The following is a 22,446-nucleotide window of genomic DNA, read 5'->3' on the forward strand; positions in this document are numbered from 1 at the left end:
GATTTATATGGGAGCAGACGGGTTGATATGGGAGGAGATTGATTGAGATGGGAGGGGGGTAAATGGGCTGAGATTGGAGGAGTTTGGTTGAGATGGGAAGAGATGGGGTAAAGGGAAGAGTCGGCTTGAGATGGGAGGAAATGAGATAGGATGGTTGGAGATTTATTGAGATGGAAGGAGATGCATTTATATTGGAGCAGATGGGCATAAATGAGAGGTAACGTTTTGAGATGGGAGGTGATGGATTGAGATGGGAGGGGATGGATTGAGATGGGAGGCGATGGATTGAGATAGGAGGCGATGGATTGAGATAGGAGGCGATGGATTGAGATGGGAGGCGATGGATTAAGATGGGAGGCGATGGATTGAGTTGGAAGGAGTCGGGTTGAGATGGGAGGGGATGGATTGAGATGGGAGGCGATGGATTTAGATGGGAGGCGATGGATTGAGATGGGAGGCGATGGATTGAAATGGGAGGTGATGGGGTTATATGAAATGAGACAGGTTGAGATGGGAGAAGATGGGTTTATATTGGAGTAGATGGGTTTATATTGGAGGAGATGGGTTTATATGGGAGGAGATGGTTAGGGATGGGAGGAGGTGCATTGGGATGGGATGAGATGGGGTTATATGGGAGCAGACGGGTTGAGATGGGAAGAGATTGATTGAGATAGGAGGGGATGGATTGAGATGGAAGGAATTGGGTTGAAATGTGAGGTGGGTTTATATTGGAGCAGATGGGTTTGTATGGGAGGAGGCGGGTTGGGATGGAAGGAGTTGGGTTGAGATGGGAGGAGATAGGTTTATATTGGAGGAGATGGGTTTATATGAGAGGAGTTGGGTTTATATGGGAGGCGATGGATTCCAATATCCTGTGCCGTTGTGAAGGATTGATCTTATCCCTTCCTCTCAGGAAATATTTTCCTGAACGATACTATCGCCTTGGTGACATCCCAAAGAACATTTGATCCATACATCACGACACTGTTGATTAAAAATGTATTTTCTTAGGCTCGAAAAACGTAACACGCGGTCTCCATGGCAACAGCATTTGCATGTGATATTATGTTAATGAAACGACATTATTTTCCTTATCCAGCTGTTATCCTGTCTGAGGTTGTGAAACAGTGCTTGCGGGTCACCGCAGTCGTTTGTGTGTTAGCTTGGGGCTTATTTGCAGTTCAGGGTGTAAGGTTTTGTTTGCTACAAAATATAATAGCTTTTTCGTGTACACGATGCAATGCATATTTATAGCAAAATTATCCCGAGAAGCTAACATACAGGTTCCATTTCAAGATTCTTTTTCGTTTTTGTGTGCCTTTATCAAAGGATGACGAAATTATTATTAGTTGCACGCATTCGTGTCATTATTCAATGTTTTCAATTGACAAATGTTTGTATTAATGTGTGCTTCAAGGAGTAGATACAACAGTTAAACCCTGCATGGTCACACAATTTGTAAAGGAAGAGTCCTGCCCGCTGTACATCCCTACAACCTGTACACCACGCGTCCTGCTCGCTGTACATCCCCTAATACCTGTACATCACATGTCCTGCCCGCTGTACAACCCCTGCTACCTGTACATAACATGTCCTGCCCGCTGTACAACCGCTACTACCTGTACACCACGCGTCCTGTCCGATGTACATCCCCTACAACCTTTACACCACGCGTCCTGTCCGCAATACAACCCCTACTACCTGTACACCACATGTCCTGCCAGCTGTACAACCGCTACTACCTGTACATCACGCGTCCTGCCCGCTGTACAGCCCCTGCTACCTGTACATCACATGTCCTGCCCGCTGTACAACCCCTACTACCTGTACACCACATGTCCTGCCAGCTGTACAACCGCTACTACCTGTACATCACGCGTCCTGCCCGCTGTACAGCCCCTGCTACCTGTACATCACATGTCCTGCCCGCTGTACAACCCCTACTACCTGTACACCACATGTCCTGTCCGCTGTACATCCTCTACTACCTGTACATCACGTGTCCTGCCCGCTGTACATCCCCTACTACCTGTTCACCACATGTCCTGCCCGCTGTACAACCCCTACTACCTGTACACCACGCGTCCCGCCCGCTGCACAACCCCTACTACCTGTTCACCACGTGTCCTGCCCGCTGTACATCCCCTACTACCTGTACATCACGCGTCCTGCCCGCTGTACATCCCCTACTACCTGTTCACCACGTGTCCTGCCCGCTGTACATCCCCTACTACCTGTACACCACGTGTCCTGCCCGCTGTACATCTCCTACTACCTGTACACCACACGTCCTGCCCGCTGTACATCCCCTACTATCTGTTCACCACGTGTCCTGCCAGCTGTGCAACCCCTACTACCTGTACACCACGCGTCCTGCCCGCTGTACATCCCCTACTACCTGTTCACCACGTGTCCTGCCAGCTGTGCAACCCCTACTACCTGTACACCACGCGTCCTGTCCGATGTACATCCCCTACAACCTTTACACCACGCGTCCTGTCCGCTGTACACCCCTACTACCTTTACACCACGCGTCCTGCCCGCTGTACAACCCCTACTACCTGTACACCACGCGTCCTGTCCGCTGTATGTCTTCTGCTACCTGTACACCACGTGTCCTGTTCGCTGTACATCCCCTACTACCTGTACACCACTAGGCTACCCGACCGCCCGCGTGAACATGAAGTACATGGTGATTGTACGTAGATTTTTCTTATCAATTATTAGCAATAAGGACAAATCTGCAGTACCATATGTTGACTGTACTTTTACTAATGTTGCGTTTATGTGTACACATATTGCGAACATTACCGTTGTAAGTAGATGCTTGTTAAAATTCATGTGGAAAACCAACGAACAAGGGTCATTTCCCAGTTCTTGTTTGTTCGAAATTACGCACGATGTAAGTGTGAAGTGTGAACTATATTATGTAGAGGGGAATGTCCTCGTAACTCTCCATTCCTTAAAAATAATGGAGCAGAGGCCCCGCAGGGGCCGAGGCCCATTATGTTTAAGGAATGGAGAGTTACGAGGATATTCCCCTACTTAAAACTCATCCCTACTTTTACACTTTAACAAAATATTCTGTAGTTGAAAATATTTGAAAAATAAACCAGAACTCTTTGTTGTCCGTATTTATACTGCGTGAGTCGACCTTGCGTGATGCACGAGGAATGCGTCCTCTGCCGCTGTTGCACGTGCGCCAAGCTCCGTGGCGAGTTGACATTTACAATGCATGGTACACGGCTCTTCATAATTGTATTGGGTCCTAAACTAGTATTTATCATTCGCTTGCACATTGTTAATACATGCTGATGGGTATAATTGGAAATATAGAGCCCCGAACAAGCGATATTTATGTTACCTTATTTGTTTGTTCTCGTCAAAGGTTTATCTAACTATCTATAAATATGATCATTGTTGTGGGTAACGTGCTCTAACACAAAATATATACATATTATTTTGAGCTTTTAAGCATTATGCAAAATTGTGAAAATATTTAATAGTTAATTTCACATTATGCCTACATGTGCCGCAGTAGCTGAGGTTGACAATTACACGTTTTCAAATCTAACGATGCGTGTTCGGACCCCGCTGACGACACATGTTTTCGGAAAAAAATGAAAATATTCACTTGTAAATAAATGTAAAAACATAGTTCTGTCTGTTCCAAGTGTAAATTAATTCAAATGTTGCTTCAAGATAATGTACAGTTGACAAGCAACTCTCCATTCCTGAAAAATAATGGAACGGTCAAACAATGGAATGACGTCACAGATGTGTTTTAATTGTACAGCATCCACAACTGAAAGCAAAATGATGAACACTTTGCTTACTCACACCAACACGTTGTCAAGATAGACAGATTCACTTTCAAACTCTGCACCCCATTGCTATTAGGAGATGACTAATATGGGAGTCTAGGGGGAATCCGGGTTAGAACTGGTTTGTTTGTTTGTTGTTTAACGCCGCACTCAGCAATATTCAAGCTATATGACGGCGGTCTGTAAATAATCAAGTCTGGGCCAAACAATCCAGTGAATGACATCACGCGCATCGATTCACGCAATTGGGATACGATGACATGCAAGAACCAAGTCAGCGAGCCCGACCAGCCGATTCCAAATGTCGCCCCCTACGACAAGCATAGTCGAGGCAAGCATTGGTTGCTGAAGACCTGTTCTAACCCGGATATTCACGGGACTAGAATTGATTCTTAGCAACCTATAATTGTCGAGCATGGTAATCGGGTGGATTGGGGTGAAGGCGTATCAATCTACCAAGGCGGCATCGATCGTTGCTCAATCAATCAATGACTCGAGTATTTACCGACCTTCGTCATAAAGATCGAATGTTGTTAAAAACACACAAACTAAAATTGGGACATTTGAATACATATGTTTGTCCTTCAAACCAAATAACTCATTCACTGTTTCGAATATTCAGCAGAAAATATATGTTAACCAGCTGAGATATTAAAATTTTGCAAGCATTCGAATGAGAAACATAAAACACAGCTCAGTGGTTAGGTTCTTGTTCACTTAAGAAATCCATTGACCATGTTAGATGATGTAACCCTAAGCGAGCTGTGACAAAGAGCGACAGCTACGGCCGAAGGGACAAATTTAGTCAAACTCACGAAACCACTGAGACAACTCACTAACGAAACCACTGAGACAACTCATTCACGACACCATTGAGACAACTCATTCACGACACCATTGAGACCACTCACTAACGAAACCACTGAGACAACTCACTAACGAAACCATTGAGACAACTCACTAACGAAACCATTGAGACAACTCACTAACGTAACCACTGAGACCACTCACTAACGTAACCACAGAGACAACTCACTAACGAAACCACTGAGACAACTCACTAACGAAACCATTGAGACAACTCACTAACGAAACCATTGAGACAACTCACTAACGAAACCACTGAGACAACTCACTAACGAAACCACTGAGACAACTCACTAACGAAACCATTGAGACAACTCACTAACGAAACCACTGAGACAACTCACTAACGTAACCACTGAGACCACTCACTAACGTAACCACAGAGACAACTCACTAACGAAACCACTGAGACAACTCACTAACGAAACCACTGAGACAACTCATTCACGACACCATTGAGACAACTCATTCACGACACCATTGAGACAACTCATTCACGACACCATTGAGACCACTCACTAACGAAACCACTGAGACAACTCACTAACGAAACCATTGAGACAACTCACTAACGTAACCACTGAGACCACTCACTAACGTAACCACAGAGACAACTCACTAACGAAACCACTGAGACAACTCACTAACGAAACCATTGAGACAACTCACTAACGAAACCATTGAGACAACTCACTAACGAAACCACTGAGACAACTCACTAACGAAACCACTGAGACAACTCACTAACGAAACCACTGAGACCACTCACTAACGAAACCATTGAGACAACTCACTAACGAAACCGCTGAGACAACTCACTAACGTTACCACTGAGACAACTCACTAACGAAACCATTGAGACAACTCACTAACGAAACCGCTGAGACAACTCACTAACGTTACCACTGAGACCACTCACTAACGAAACCATTGAGACAACTCACTAACGAAACCGCTGAGACAACTCACTAACGTTACCACTGAGACCACTCTCTAACGAAACCACTGAGACCACTCACTAACGAAACCATTGAGACAACTCACTAACGTAACCATTGAGACAACTCACGAAACTATTGAGACAACTCACGAAACCATTGAGACAACTCACTAACGAAACCATTTAGACAACTCACGAAACTATTGAGACAACTCACGAAACCATTGAGACAACTCACTAACGAAACCACTGAGACAACCCACAAACGAAACCACCGAGATAACTCACTAAGGAATCAACTGAGACAATTCACTAACGTAACCATTGAGACAACTCACTAATGAAACCATTGACACAACTCACTGACGAAACCATTGGGACGACTCTCTGACGAAACCATTGAGACGACTCTCTACCGAAACCGAAAAGTGTCCAATGTTCAGGGATTTGAACTTATGCTCTGTGGTGTGGGTGTTGAATAATAAAGTATATAATGAAATTCTGTTTATGTTGAGTATAAGTGTGTATACGTAGTTGGACAATATATGGTTACACGCCAATTAAATTGTCTCATTGCACGTGTTTAATGTTGAGCTCTTTTACTAATTACGTTTCAACACATGGCTTCAATGCATTTGTTTCATAATCGTACGCTACATAGGCTACACAATGGGCTGTCGGGTAGCTGTTAAAGCGTTCAATCGTCACGCCGAAGACCCGGGTTCGATTCCCGACATGGTTACAATGTGTGAAGCCCATTTCTGGTGTCCCCCGTCGTGATATTGCTGGAATATTGCTAAAGCGGCGTAAAACCATCCTCACTCACTCACTACGCAATGGCGACAAAAACTGTACCAGCATCTCATATATGAATAAAAGTTGTTCGTACACGATTTACATTGATTACTTGGAAGTTAATACATGAAGCTAAATAATAATTGTGTAGTTTTAAACATATAAACTTCCGAACATTTCTCGTTTTATTTTTCTTTGGGAGAGAAAAGCAGTGACAGTTGTGACAGAGGTGTCAAATCGCTGTCTCAGATGACGAGGTATCACGTTGGGATGACCTTAAGATCACGAGTTGCTAGTCTGTCATACAGACCGTGATGTAGCCTGTGTCACAGTCCTTGAACCAAATGATTTCCTCTTTCGCCCTTACTGTAATACTATTGCCCTAAATGAAGTCTAGATTATCCACATGGTTAGACTGGAAGTTCCATCTCACCGGGGCTCCTATTCAATTAAAATTCAGTTGTTTGTTTCTATCAAAATAATATCATTTTCAGGGACCAAGCATCAGTCTTTCCATGAAGGATAGTATCCAAATGATCCCATGCAAGTCTATAATTGTTTTACAAGTCTAGATTTCTTCAAAAAGACTCTCCATGTTCTTTTCGATCGTATATCGAAAGACTATTAAGCTTTTTTTGAAATCTAAAACGTCTATGTTAGTATAGCGGCTTGCCAGACATATCACTTTGAAATCCTTATCGAATTTATTTTTCAACATGTCAGTGTAGATCTTTTAATATCCTTTCACGCTAAACGCATGTACTAATTAATTAAAGTGGTAATACTATGCAGAAAATAACACTTTTTGTAACAAGAGGTTGGGCTTTATTTATTGTAACAAATACATAACTTTTTGTGGTTCGTTAATCGACCATTTCCATTCACATGTCAAAATGTATACTTAATATTTTTTCATATGATAAGGTCCTACTTGTGATCTTTATTCGTGCTTTGGAATCTATTTTTCTACAGGAACCTTTTTGGGTGGACCCCGATGGTTACATAACTCTAGACAGCAATATTCAAGTCATGATTTCATGACCCGTCTAAGATGTGTCAAACCAATGCAGAAAAATGCCTGAATATTGCTGAACTATTGTATGAAGCAGATTAAAAACACACTTAATCATCTACGATCAGTATATATGTAACGCTTTGAGCATAATTTAGGGCGTAGATTTGGCGCATGATACATATGCACATTATTTGGGTCAACAAAAGAAATGTTTGGCTGAGACGCTAAAACTGCCTAAAACTATGTTGCAAAACGAACACATTTCTTGAAAGTTTTTTTAACATAAATAAGTAGAAGAATCTCAGCACTTGTACACAGCAGACTTAACTATTGTTTTGGGGGCACGGGTGGCCCAGTCGTCTAAGGCGCCGCGATTCGCTGTGCAGAGTTGCGTCCCTTGGACACGCCAGAAACCTATGATTGTGGGTTCGAATCCCGGTTCGCCCCGATTATGTTTCTAGGTTTGTCAGCACCATACCCGTGCTCGTGGGTTTCACCGAAGTGGTAAACGTCTGAAACCTGCATCACTTCAGGCTTTCCTCCCACATTAAGCTGACACGCCGCGATATAACTGGAGTACTGTTAAAAGCGGCGTTAAACCCAACTCACTCACTCACTAACTATTGTTTTAAGTTTCAACAAAATCAGTAAATGTGAAGTCGTGTCACTGGATTTCTGGTCCATCACGTCATGCCTCATGTTATGTTGAATGACTTTCCTGATGACACGAATGTCTTGTTTCAAACCGGTATGTGATATACTGAAAGCCCTTTACTGTTGACACGACCTTGTTGCTACATATATGAGTCACTGAATACCCTTTACTGTTGACACGACCTTATTGCTACATATATGATATACTGAAATGCCCTTACTGTTGACACGACCTTGTTGCTACATATATGATATACTGAAAGCCCTTTACTGTTGACACGACCTTGTTGCTACATATATGATATACTGAAAGCCCTTTACTGTTGACACGACCTTGTTGCTACATATATGATATACTGAAAGCCCTTTACTGTTGACACGACCTTGTTGCTACATATATGATATACTGAAAGCCCTTTACTGTTGACACGACCTTGTTGCTACATATATGATATACTGAAAGCCATTTACTGTTGACACGACCTTGATGCTACATATATGATATACTGAAAGCCCTTTACTGTTGACACGACCTTGTTGCTACATATATTATATACTGAAAGCCATTTACTGTTGACACGACCTTGTTGCTACATATATGATTCATTGAATGTCCTTACTGTTGACACGACCTTGTCGCTACATAAATGATTCACTGGATGTCTTTTTTTGTTGACACGTCGTTATTGCTACATATATGATATGCTGAAATGCCCTTTACTGCTGACACGACCTTTTTGCTACATATAAGATATACTGAAATTTCTTTTACTGTTGACACGACCTTATTGTCGGCAAAACAGTTGAATGCAAACCATACAGGAGCCATAGGGACACTTATCTATCCTTGTGATGATCTACAGCAGAGGCAGTACACAACAATCTACATGACACCTATCTGACCTTGTGGTAATCTACAACAGATGCAGTACACAACAATCTACATGACACCTATCTGACCTTGTTGTTATCTACAACAGATGCAGTACACAACAGTCTACATGACACCTATCTAGCCTTGTTGTGATCTACAACAGATGCAGTACACAACAGTCTACATGATACCTATCTGACCTTGTTGTTATCTACAACAGACACATTGCACAAGAGTCTACATGACACCTATCTTGCCTTGTGGTAATCTACAACAGACAAATTGCACAACAGTCTACATGACACCTATCAAGCCTTGTGGTGATCTACAACAGACAAATTGCACAACAGTCTACATGACACCTATGAAGCCTTGTGGTGATCTACAACAGATGCAGTACACAACAATCTACATGATACCTATCTAGCCTTGTGGTGATCTACAGCAGATGCAGTACACAACAGTCTACATGATACCTATCTAGCCTTGTGGTAATCTACAACAGATGCAGTACACAACAGTCTACATGATACCTATCTAGCCTTGTTTTGATCTACAACAGATGCAGTACAAGACAGTCTACATGACACCTATCTAGCCTTGTTGTGATCTACAACAGATGCAGTACACAACAGTCTACATGACACCTATCTAGCCTTGTGGTAATCCACAAAAGACACATTGCACAACAGTCTACATGGCACCTATCTAGCCTTGTGGTAATCTACAACAGATGCAGTACACAACAGTCTACATGACACCTATCAAGTCTTGTGGTAATCTACAACAGATGCAGTACACAACAGTCTACATGATACCTATCTAGCCTTGTTTTGATCTACAACAGATGCAGTACACAACAGTCTACATGACACCTATCTAGCCTTGTGGTAATCTACAACAGATGCAGTACACGACAGTCTACATGACACCTATCTAGCCTTGTGGTAATCTACAACAGATGCAGTACACAACGTACTACATGATACCTATCTAGCCTTGTGGTGATCTACAGCAGATGCAGTACACAACAGTCTACATGATACCTATCTAGCCTTGTTGTGATCTACAACAGACACATTGCACAAGAGTCTACATGACACCTATCTTGCCTTGTGGTAATCTACAACAGACAAATTGCACAACAGTCTACATGACACCTATCAAGCCTTGTGGTGATCTACAACAGACAAATTGCACAACAGTCTACATGACACCTATCAAGCCTTGTGGTGATCTACAACAGATGCAGTACACAACAATCTACATGATACCTATCTAGCTTTGTGGTGATCTACAGCAGATGCAGTACACAACAGTCTACATGATACCGATCTAGCCTTGTGGTAATCTACAACAGATGCAGTACACAACAGTCTACATGACACCTATCAAGCCTTGTGGTAATCTACAACAGATGCAGTACACAACAGTCTACATGATACCTATCTAGCCTTGTTTTGATCTACAACAGATGCAGTACAAGACAGTCTACATGACACCTATCTAGCCTTGTTGTGATCTACAACAGATGCAGTACACAACAGTCTACATGACACCTATCTAGCCTTGTGGTAATCTACAAAAGACACATTGCACAACAGTCTACATGGCACCTATCTAGCCTTGTGGTAATCTACAACAGATGCAGTACACAACAGTCTACATGACACCTATCAAGCCTTGTGGTAATCTACAACAGATGCAGTACACAACAGTCTACATGATACCTATCTAGCCTTGTTTTGATCTACAACAGATGCAGTACACGGCAGTCTACATGACACCTATCTAGCCTTGTGGTAATCTACAACAGATGCAGTACACGACAGTCTACATGACACCTATCTAGCCTTGTGGTAACCTACAAAAGACACATTGCACAAGAGTCTACATGGCACCTATCAAGCCTTGTGGTGATCTACAACAGATGCAGTACACAACAGTCTACATGATACCTATCTAGCCTTGTGGTAATCTACAACAGATGCAGTACACGACAGTCTACATGGCACCTATCAAGCCTTGTTGTGATCTGCAACAGATGCAGTACACAACAGTCTACATGACACCTATCTAGCCTTGTTGTGATCTACAACAGATGCAGTACAAGACAGTCTACATGACACCTATCTAGCCTTGTGGTAATCTACAACAGATGCAGTACACAACAGTCTACATGACACCTATCTAGCCTTGTTGTGATCTACAACAGATGCAGTACAAGACAGTCTACATGACACCTATCTAGCCTTGTTGTGATCTACAACAGATGCAGTACACAACAGTCTACATGACACCTATCTAGCCTTGTTTTGATCTACAACAGATGCAGTACACGGCAGTCTACATGACACCTATCTAGCCTTGTGGTAATTTACAAAGAATGCGGTACACGACAGTCTACATGGCACCTATCTAGCCTTGTGATATTGATGATGATTAATACATTTTGTATGTATAATTGTAACAATGATTTTAAAAATTCATGAAATTATAGACGTAGAATTGCATGCCATCCAAGCATGTCACAACAAATTAATACCGGTTGAGTCCTATGATGCTTTCAGTGAGGTTTTTGTAATGATATACCTGACAGATGTCCGCGGCCAGCTAGTACATAATGACTTTCGCCAGTTAATGACACATAGTGGTAACGAAATTCACACATATTAATGTGATAAACATGGCTAGGCATGTAACATATTGCAATTATTTGACATATTAGGTTTCAGACTTTTATGTCAGTTTTCTAACATCTTAGGGGGCATCAATTTCATTTGTTTGGGGAGGGGGAGGTATGGGGGATAGACTCGGAACAACCTATTATATTCCAAACTTTATCAAGCAAATTATTTATTTGCTGTGCATCATCATATATTCTATCAATTTTTACTACTAACACAAGAAATGTTGACGTTTGTGTATATTCAACAAAACAAATCATTCATTTCTTCACCATTGCCAACAGACTATTCATTTGGGGCATATGTCTGAACAAACTATTCATTTCATTCAATAGAATTGATGCTGCTTTACCGCTGTGTTTCACTAATGTTGTCATTCATGATCACTATAATTTCAACGATGTCAAACTAAATGTACAAAGAACGCATCTCCTATTCCAGATGAAGAATACTCACAGTGATACTATAACTATTAAAGTTCTAGCAAATAAACTCCATCTGAAATTTAATATGCATAGTCTTACGATTAATTTGTGTAATTTCATTCTGATTTCTTGGTTGTCCATCACCAAGCCGCAATGTAGGTTTCACCAAAGTGGTCTAAAAATGCATTTCCTTCGGCCGCAGGCTTTCTTCCCACATGAAGCTAACATATTGGTCAAGAACCCAATTCAATCTTGCACTCATGTAGTTCTAGGCTCAATGCCATCAGTATATCTGTCAGTACGTGTACTTCTATGCAACTGTTAGTAGCCAAATGTACGCAGAGTGGTGTTTTGGCGTATGGGTTGATTTGAAATACGGGGCAGGATACGCTCAGCTTTTCGCGAATACCTGGTAGCATTACTATTTGGTAGTGATTCATAAACACATGCTCATGATATAGTCGGAATCGTACAATCGACAATCGACAATCGACTCGAGATTCCTATTGTATATGAAAAGGGTTTTGTCGCTTTATTTAAAAACTGAAGCTGGATCCTGAACCTCTTTCGTGATCAACGTCGGAGTTGTCACTTCCTGCTGTGATTCTAACGCTTGTAAACATGGGTGTACACATCTATCAGGTAAGGTAAAATAGATTGAGTCATCCTGCTTTACAGTCATCAATCAAATACTGTCAAATGAACATACATATGGATGTGTTGTAAGATACAAGGAACCTTAGAAGACACCCATGATTCAAGTTTAACATTTATGTTAGGATTATATTATCACGTATTGTGGATATTTCAATGATCTAAGCTGACCATCAGCGTCAGCAAAACAAACATTGTAAGGAACTGTCGATATTTCAATGATCTGAACATTAGTTTATTGGAAAACAAATATTTGAAAGCGCTGTGGATATTCCCATGATCTATGTTAAACATTAGTTTCATGGGAAAATACATATTGTAAGTCATTGTGGATATCCCATGATCTATGTTAAACATCCGTTACAGAGGAAAACAAATATTGTAAGGCACTTTGGATATCCCATGATCTATGTTAAACATCCGTTACAGAGGAAAACGAATATTGTAAGGCACTGTGGATATCCCATGATCTATGTTAAACATCAGTTACAGAGGAAAACGAATATTGTAAGGCACTGTGGATATCCCGTGATCTATGTTAAACATCAGTTACAGAGGAAAACGAATATTGTAAGGCACTGTGGATATCCCATGATCTATATATGTTAAACATCCGTTACAGAGGAAAACGAATATTGTAAGGCACTGTGGATATCCCATGATCTATGTTAAACATCAGTTACAGAGGAAAACGAATATTGTAAGGCATTGTGGATATCTCATGATCTATGTTAAACATCAGTTACAGAGGAAAACAAATATTGTAAGGCACTAAGGATATTTCCCAGTTGAACATCAGCGTGAGGAAAATATTTTCATGATCGTTGACCATTAGTGTTAGTGTCACACGTCGAATGATACAAATTGCAAACAGTCAAAGCTGTTTATCGCCACAGGTGTTAATGTTAAATGCCTATCACGGCTTGATTAGAGTTCTTGACGAGTATGGCGCAGGTTTGAAACATAGTATCAAACGATTTCGAAACCACTTCGCGGGTTAAATAACCACGCAGTTGGAAAGCATCATTTGTGTTTCTTCTGACAAAACCTTGGTGTTACGGGATATGTCAGCTGATGTCATCGCAAGATAGCTACCCAGTGTTCAAGGAGCCGAGATATGTCATGACGTTCAGTGTGTTTGTGATGGGTCAGCATCTTTCTTGGCTCTCTTTACATGGCAGTGACGACAGAGTTCTCAGTAACGGGATGCGCCTGAGTGACGCTGCCGTTGCTGGCGTGGTTGTTTTTGGCACGTTGTGTATAGTAGGAGGCGGCGGGGCTGAGAAAGTGTCCAGGAGGGGGCTTGGTCTGACGATGTGGGTTGTTTACAAAGCCCTCCTTGGAATGCTGCTCAACCTTGAGGCCACGGCCATCGTTCATGACTTGCACTTCCAGGCTGTCGTAGCCGACCGTGTGGTGCTCGCTTTCAAAGCCTCTGTTGAGGAGTCCGGGAACGACTGGAAGAGATGGAAAGTGAAGATAGGTTACTTGAGTATGTGATGAAGCAAATAAATGAGGTTTCAGACGTAGGCAGCAACGTGATCGAAGTTCGGAGGAATGTTTTGACGTGAAACGGTGAGAGTACAAACATAAGGGATGGCTGTATAGTTAGTTAAACACATACATTGGCACTACCACAGTCACACATATATTATACACACATACATATGTACACACATAAATACTGTCACTTACACATATAGATATGTGCATACATAAATACTGTCAATTACACATAAAGATATGTGCACACTTACATACTGTCACTCACACATATAGATATGTGCACACTTACATACTGTCACTCACACATATAGATATGTGCACACATAAATACTGTCACTTACATATATAGATATGTGCACACATAAATACTGTCACTTACACATATAGATATGTGCACACATAAATACTGTCACTTACACATATAGATATGTGCACACATAAATACTGTCACTTACACATATAGATATGTGCACACATAAATACTGTCAATTACACACACAGATATGTGCACACATAAATACTGTCAATTACACACACAGATATGTGCACACATAAATACTGTCACTTACACATATAGATATGTGCATACATAAATACTGTCAATTACACATAAAGATATGTGCACACTTACATACTGTCACTCACACATATAGATATGTGCACACATAAATACTGTCACTTACACATATAGATATGTGCACACATAAATACTGTCACTCACACATATAGATATGTGCACACATAAATACTGTCACTTACACATATAGATTTGTGCACACATAAATACTGTTACTTACACATATAGATATGTGCACACATAAATACTGTCAATTACACACACATATATGTGCACACATAAATACTGTCACTCACACATATAGATATGAATTTACATATGAACACTGTCACTGACACAAACATGTATACGTTACAGTAAAATGTGTACAATCAGTCAATGTGTAAAATGCGTTTCACTCAAGCAATCTACAAAATGCCTAAATGTTTCTCTCATTATACAAATGGACTGAAACATAAGTCGATATATATTAAAAATTGACTTAAAATTGAGAATATCGTTTCCAGTCACTGGGTGTTGAAATTCATCATCAAAATGTTTGGGATTCGTTATCATAATAAAATAAATGAACAGATGTTTCAGTCCATTTGTAAAATAACTGAAACAGTTTGACATTGCCTCAGCGGACATGGTCAGTCATTTCACACATGGACTGTAACATGTATACAGTTTTGGAGAGGACAGTGTAAGCATCTTATTGTTTGGTTATGACACATGTAACATATACTGCAGATATCTTTTCATTGCTTTTGTGACAAATACGTTCACAGGTAAGTTCTGCATGTGCATGGACATCAACTTAAATAAGTCATACATATTGATAAATACATGTACAAGTCATGCTCTTTTCTTCTCAACATTATGTTTCAAAATTATAATCATTTAAATACCACGTTGATATTGGTATTTCGTTCTTGTTATTCTCATCCCAACTCTGCAAACAGAAGCTGCTGTTTAGCATCATACACGACGAAATGTTTGCACGAAATATGATAAAATCGAAACTTTCTTTCGGTATTTTGTTCCAAAACAATGAGCTGCTGAATCGAATAAATATGTTCTGAGTGAGTGAGTGAGTTTGATTTTACGCCGCTTTTAGCAATATTCCAGCAATATCACGGCGGGGGACACCAGAAATGGGCTTCACACATTGTATCCATGTCGGGAATCGAACTCGGGTCTTCGGCGTGACGAGCGAATATGCTTTAACCACTAGGCTATCCGACCGCCCCAAAATATGTTCTGAACGACCACGATTCTATTTTGTCTATTTTTATCATAATCCTCTATGTACTTGTCGTCTAAATTGAAAACTCTATTCTAAAGTGTCAGTTAAATTCATTACACAAATTCAAAAACGATGCTGGAAGTTACATCAGTGTCAATAATAAATTATACATTAACGTTCATAACCAACGTCCCCTCGATCGCGATCCGGTCGCGACAAGCGTACGATCCCATGGCGGCTGGTCATAGCTATGACCGCGGTCGGACTGCGAACGGAACACGACTGAGGGGATGTTAGTTTAGAAGAATATAGATTTACTGAGATACTGGTCAGTTAGTAACTTGAAATATATGGAGTGTAGGTATGTATGGCGGATACACACATAGGAGAGGTGCAGTAGTAAAGTGACATGTAATTACTTGAGAGTCACGCAGGGTAAACACAGCAACGAGAACACATTAACAAGCTTTTATTCAAAACACTGGAGATTCCAAAACGATTGCCAGCCAATGTGTTCAAAACAGGGAAAACATGTACACAGAGAACACAGCATGATACACTTAAACATAGGTACAATAAGATTTTAGTCTAAGTAATAAATACTTTGATGCACACGTTAAGGTATGTGTATACCAACAATCACATTTCGTCATTTTTCAGTTGCCATAGTGGCAATCTCCCGTGTACCGTAACAACCATTAGGCCACATACAGAGTACTGTTTCTCGTCACTTATAAAAAAATGTAAAATGAGTAGGTAGGTCGAATTTAAATTATGTTGTATTGACCCAAATCCATAACACAACACCCCAACCCATAAAACAGTAAGCTGCTTAAGCCCTTCCTTAATCGCAAAAATCCCGGACGACATTGCCGGACGTTATTGTGGGTTTCGTAAAAAATGCAACCTCGGAATGTAAAATATAAGCCTAAAATGAAGAAAAGGAACCGAATTTAGTAAGCGTCCCCCCTCTCCAAACAACAACACAGAAACACAAAACTAAATAAAACACACAAAATAACCTCTTTAGAATAGGGTCGATATGTGTTGGTTAGTGATACGGGCTTTGAAGTGTTTGTGTTCCTACTGACAGATATCTGTCTGTCCCAAGAGGTTCAGTATTGCTTTAAAAGGTAATTCCTGATATTTGGAACCAATTATATTGGTGACTAGCAGAGTTATATGCACATGTGAGTTTCGTAACAATATCTCTATATTACAGTAGTGTTAATTTGCACAATGTTTCTCTAGCACAATCCACTCGCGATTTCTCCACCTTGGATGCATCCAGAGGTATAAACGTGCACGGGAATACGCAGCAATGCGCCGCTCTATCCATGTCTAAAGATGAGGGATGTTCATTGACTCTTAAAGTTGTATCAAACAATATAAGTCGTGACAGTCATGGAAGTTCCACCGGAAACGCTCCTTGGCATTGACGGTCCTGCGCAGATGCAATGTACACGTAATTTCGAAGTGAAGCCATTTAAGTCAAAATTTAACCTGAAGATAAATATGTCTGAAAAGAGTAAAATGTCACAACTTTTACACTTCCGAACGTGTTCATTAACTACTCGGTCAGGTCTGAATTTCAATTTGCTTCATATGAAGATATTCGTTCATTGTGACATTTTAATGTGCGGCCATGCAGTGTAAGTGTAGTACATTAGACAGAAGGAAAAACAGTTTGAAGACTAGAGTACACTGAAGCATTGTGAAAAGAAACAGCTATTGTTTAGTACAACAACCGAATAACATGGTTTGGAATGAATGGGCAGACACAATGTTAGTGTAGAGGGATAAATAGTCAACGCTTGATTTAGATATATTGACAAGTTAGTGTCTGAATTCCTATAACTGGGGTGGGTTGCAAGCCAAGAATCGCTTAGTTGAAGCAAATAAATCGCTCATCCTGGGGTCTGCAGCAGCTCGAAGCGCCTGCGTACGCTTCCAAAATGGCGGCGCAACTACCGCTTGGTTGCCTTGCCCTAATGAAGAACGTATTACTAATAGAAGAGGCTCGATGACGAACTTATGAAACTTATGACTACTTTGAAGATGTGGAGCAGACTGAGGATGATGGGGTATTAGCTCCCTTTGCTCATTTCCCAGTTGATCCAGTCAAGAATTTCTTGTGCCGATGTCAAGCTCAGCCGCCATTTTTGTTCGAGAACGAAGCGACCTTAGTCAGCGGTTAATATGATTGCAGGGGTCTGAAAGTTGTAAGGCAAATCGCTGTACTTTGCTTGCAAGCGATTGGCGTTTGCAACGCACCACTGATCTTAAAACGTTTGAGTTGCGTCCCTTAGGCGTGTCAGGATCCAATAACCATACGTTCGAATCCGAGAGTAAACCTGGTTTTGATCCTTGGTCTGTCAGCACCATAATCGTTGGTGTTTTACCAAAGAGTAAACGTAAAAAATTGCCTCACTTCAGGCTTTCATCACATATTATGAAGCGCCATGACATAACTAAATCTGAAATATTGTACCAAATTCCGTTAAAATCACTACTCACTTCGAAGCAACTACAAACTGCAAACATGTTTAATTCTGAGTATAGGGGTTAACGAAGATTTATAGGAATATTATCTGAAAAATAAATACCGGAATGAAATAAATATTATATAAGTTTTGCGTTTTGATGTGTGAGCAAGCACATACACGTGCACAAATGTGTGCATGATGATTATAGCGTCATTTCCTACCTTGCTTTTCGGTCCCACCTTCCGCTACAAACAAATCATTATGGGCGCATCAACCATATACCCCAGCATGCAATATACCAAAACTAAACTCTAACCGCAAAAAAGCAGGACGGTAAGAACTAAATACACTGAAACCCCTTTAATCCGTCCTCGAAAAATAGTCCAGATTAACAAATGTAAAAAAATTACAATATTCATTTAAAAAAGTTACCCAAACCAAAAATAACAATACCCGTGAAGATTCCGGGGTAGAATAGGTCTTCAGCAACCCATGCTTGCCGTAAAAGGTGACCATGCTTGTCGTAAAAGGCGACTAATTATAACGGGATCGGGTGGTCAGGCTCGCTGACTTGGTTGATGCATGCCATCGATCCCAATTGTGTGGATCGATGCTCATATCAATCACTGGATTGTCTGGTCCAGACTCGATTATTTTACAGACCGCCGTCATATAGCTGGAATATTGCTGAGTGCGGCGTTAAACAACAAATAAACACACAAAGCTTTTTTGCTTGTAACAAACAAAAAGTAAAAACTTTAGAGCATAGCAACGTGTTTTTCGAGACACTGATGTTTAAACATGTTCATAATTTATATGCTGCTTTTGCCAACCAAAAATAACAATAGCCTGATTAACGAATGAAAACAAATAGCGAGCTATGTAATGCTTGTTTGTAACGCAAAACCGACAAAACTAACATCAGGAAAAAGTGTTGTTATACTTTGTATCGCTCAAAATAAACAGACATATCGCCAGATATAATGCATGCATATCGGGTATGGTACAAATTTGTACCACATATTTAGGCTGTCGTCTAGTGGCTGAAACATTAAGCTCGCAGTAGAACCAGCGCCCACTTGCACAAAACGATCCTAGTGCTACGGCTATTGTAAGGCTATGTTAAAGTATGGGAGTTACGATCATCTTAGCCTTAAGATCGCTTTGTGCAAGTGGGCCCAGATTTTGAAGTTACAGTAAACTACGGTTATAAAGAACTCAAAGGGACTACTAATTTTAGTTCATTATAACCGTAGTTCGTTATAAGCATATATACAGCATAACTACAGCAAATAGTTGGGACCAAAATATATGTTCGTTATATCCGTCAGTTCGTTATAAGCGTGTTCGTTTTAACCGTGGTTTACTGTATGTTGTTTTGTATGTACATTGATGTTCCGAAAAGGTGCGGAATGTGGAGTTAACTGGGTTCGGATTAACGAGGTTTCATTGTAAATACTAGTACCCAAGATGCACAAAACATTAAATGAAACTAACATAGAAACATTCGATTCTCGAGTAAAAAATCATGCAAACCATTTTGGATGTAATGATAGAATTTTAACAATCATAGACATTAGAAACATGTCATACAATGGGCCACATAGGAAACTAACCAAACGGGAGTACAAATCATATGAACATATCACAAAGAATAATATACCTTCAGAGTATACTTATGAAAAAGTTGAATTAAAAATGTCATTGATGATACATATATTATATTCCTTAACATTATATTATCTACGGATTGGTATCGGGATAAATTAGGAAATTAGAAGAATGACTTTAGTATCATTACCCATAATATTGATACATAGACATTCAAGGGAAACTATAGTCATCGCAAAGTAATATTTGTATCCAACCATAAATACATGCAAAGGTTTGATTCAATTTATATAATACTTTGTCCAGAAGACAAAATATCAGAGTAGCTGCATCTTTTGTCATATAACTACAAGTGCGTTAATACAATTCACTCTGCGATCTTTACCATATACATAAACATAAATTATATAAATAGACATGTACATAAATTCGGAGCTCAAATAACGGGTCTTTAATAGACATTAAGTTGGGAGAGGGCTTTATCCCTAAACATATCGGATTTAGTGATTCAAAGAGTCTAAGCATTTATCTAGATACTACAGGAAAGGGCGACGAGCAAACAGGCAAGGAGGTTCTATCTAGGCCTAGCTGGTGTACAGAGTGTGTTTGAGGATACATACCTTGCTGGATCTCTGACAGTCTTCCGTCCTCCAACACCTGCAGGATGTGTTCCACCCAGCCATGACCGTACGATTCCATGGGGTAAGCCGGCTCGCCGTGCTTGGGGATGTCCAGACCTGCAACACAACCGGGGCAACTTGCAATATTTGCAATAGTGTAGACACAGCTTGTAACATATGTAAGAATATGTAGGCACAACTTGTAACATGTGGAGAGTGTAGGTACAACTTGTAACATATATAAGTCAGTGTAGATGCAACTTGTAACAGGTGTAAGAGAGTGAAGGTACAACGTGCAGCATATGTAAGAGAGTGTAGGTACAACGTGTAGGATATGTAAGAGAGTGTAGGTACAACTTGTAACATATGTAAGACAGTGTAGGTACAACTTGTAACATATATAAGTCAGTGTAGATGCAACTTGTAACAGGTGTAAGAGAGTGAAGGTACAACGTGCAGCATATGTAAGAGAGTGTAGGTACAACGTGTAGGATATGTAAGAGAGTGTAGGTACAACTTGTAACATTTGTAAGAGAGTGTAGGTACAACTTGTAACATATATAAGAGAGTGTAGGTACAACTTGTAGGATATGTAAGACAGTGTAGGTACAACTTGTAACATATGTAAGACAGTGTAGGTACAACTTGTAGGATATGTAAGAGAGTGTAGGTACAACGTGCAGCATATGTAAGAGACTGTAGGTACAACTTGTAGGATATGTAAGAGAGTGTAGGTACAACTTGTAGCATATGTAAGGAGTGTAGGTACAACTTGTAACATATATAAGAGAATGTAGGTGCAACTTGTAACATATATAAGAGAATGTAGGTACAACTTGTAACATATGTAAGAGAGTGTAGGTACAACTTGTAACATATGTAAGAGAGTGTAGGTACAACGTGCAGCATATGTAAGAGAGTGTAGGTACAACTTGTAACATATGTAAGAGACTGTAGGTACAACATGTAGCATTTGAAAGAGAGTGTAGGTACAACTTGTAACATATGTAAGAGACTGTAGGTACAACTTGTAGCATTTGAAAGAGAGTGTAGGTACAACTTGTAACATATATAAGAGAGTGTAGGTACAACTTGTAGCATATGTAAGATAGTGTAGGTACAACTTGTAGCATATGTAAGATAGTGTAGGTACAACTTGTAACATATGTAAGATAGTGTAGGTACAACTTGTAGCATATGTAAGAGAGTGTAGGCACAACTTGTAACATGTGAAAGAATATGTCTACTATTCACAACTTGTAACATTTGTAAGAGAGTGTAGGTACAACTTGTAACATATATAAGAGAGTGTAGGTACAACTTGTAGGATATGTAAGACAGTGTAGGTACAACTTGTAGGATATGTAAGAGAGTGTAGGTACAACGTGCAGCATATGTAAGAGACTGTAGGTACAACTTGTAGGATATGTAAGAGAGTGTAGGTACAACTTGTAGCATATGTAAGGAGTGTAGGTACAACTTGTAACATATGTAAGATAGTGTAGGTACAACTTGTAGCATATGTAAGAGAGTGTAGGCACAACTTGTAACATGTGAAAGAATATGTCTACTATTCACAACTTGTAAGATATGTAAGAGAGTGTAGGTACAACTTGTAACATATGTAAAAGAGTGTGTAGGTACAATTTGTAAGCTATCTAAGAGTATGTAGGCTTTTAACAT

At 40.2% G+C, this 22,446-nt stretch overlaps 1 protein-coding gene across 2 annotated transcripts in view; it reads right to left on the reverse strand.

Annotated features, from left to right (window-relative positions):
* Positions 1-12,954: 12,954 nt before the first annotated feature.
* Positions 12,955-22,446, reverse strand: part of LOC139462525 (putative ammonium transporter 1) — a 37,481-nt gene continuing 27,989 nt past the window's right edge. The window contains exons 10-12 of one of the 2 annotated variants that reach the window (XM_071244309.1): positions 20,764-20,880; positions 18,754-18,777; positions 12,955-14,192 (exon numbers count right to left, since the gene is read on the reverse strand). In XM_071244309.1, the coding sequence (XP_071100410.1) occupies positions 13,906-14,192; positions 18,754-18,777; positions 20,764-20,880 (428 nt within the window). In that variant the 3' untranslated portion in view covers positions 12,955-13,905. The remainder of the gene's footprint in view (positions 14,193-18,753; positions 18,778-20,763; positions 20,881-22,446) is intronic. The other variant, XM_071244310.1, reaches the window with a different exon arrangement.

The sequence above is a fragment of the Haliotis cracherodii genome, unplaced genomic scaffold (assembly GCF_022045235.1).
Source record: "Haliotis cracherodii isolate W230 unplaced genomic scaffold, xgHalCrac1.p SCAF_15, whole genome shotgun sequence".
NCBI classification, from domain to species: Eukaryota; Metazoa; Mollusca; class Gastropoda; order Lepetellida; family Haliotidae; genus Haliotis; species Haliotis cracherodii.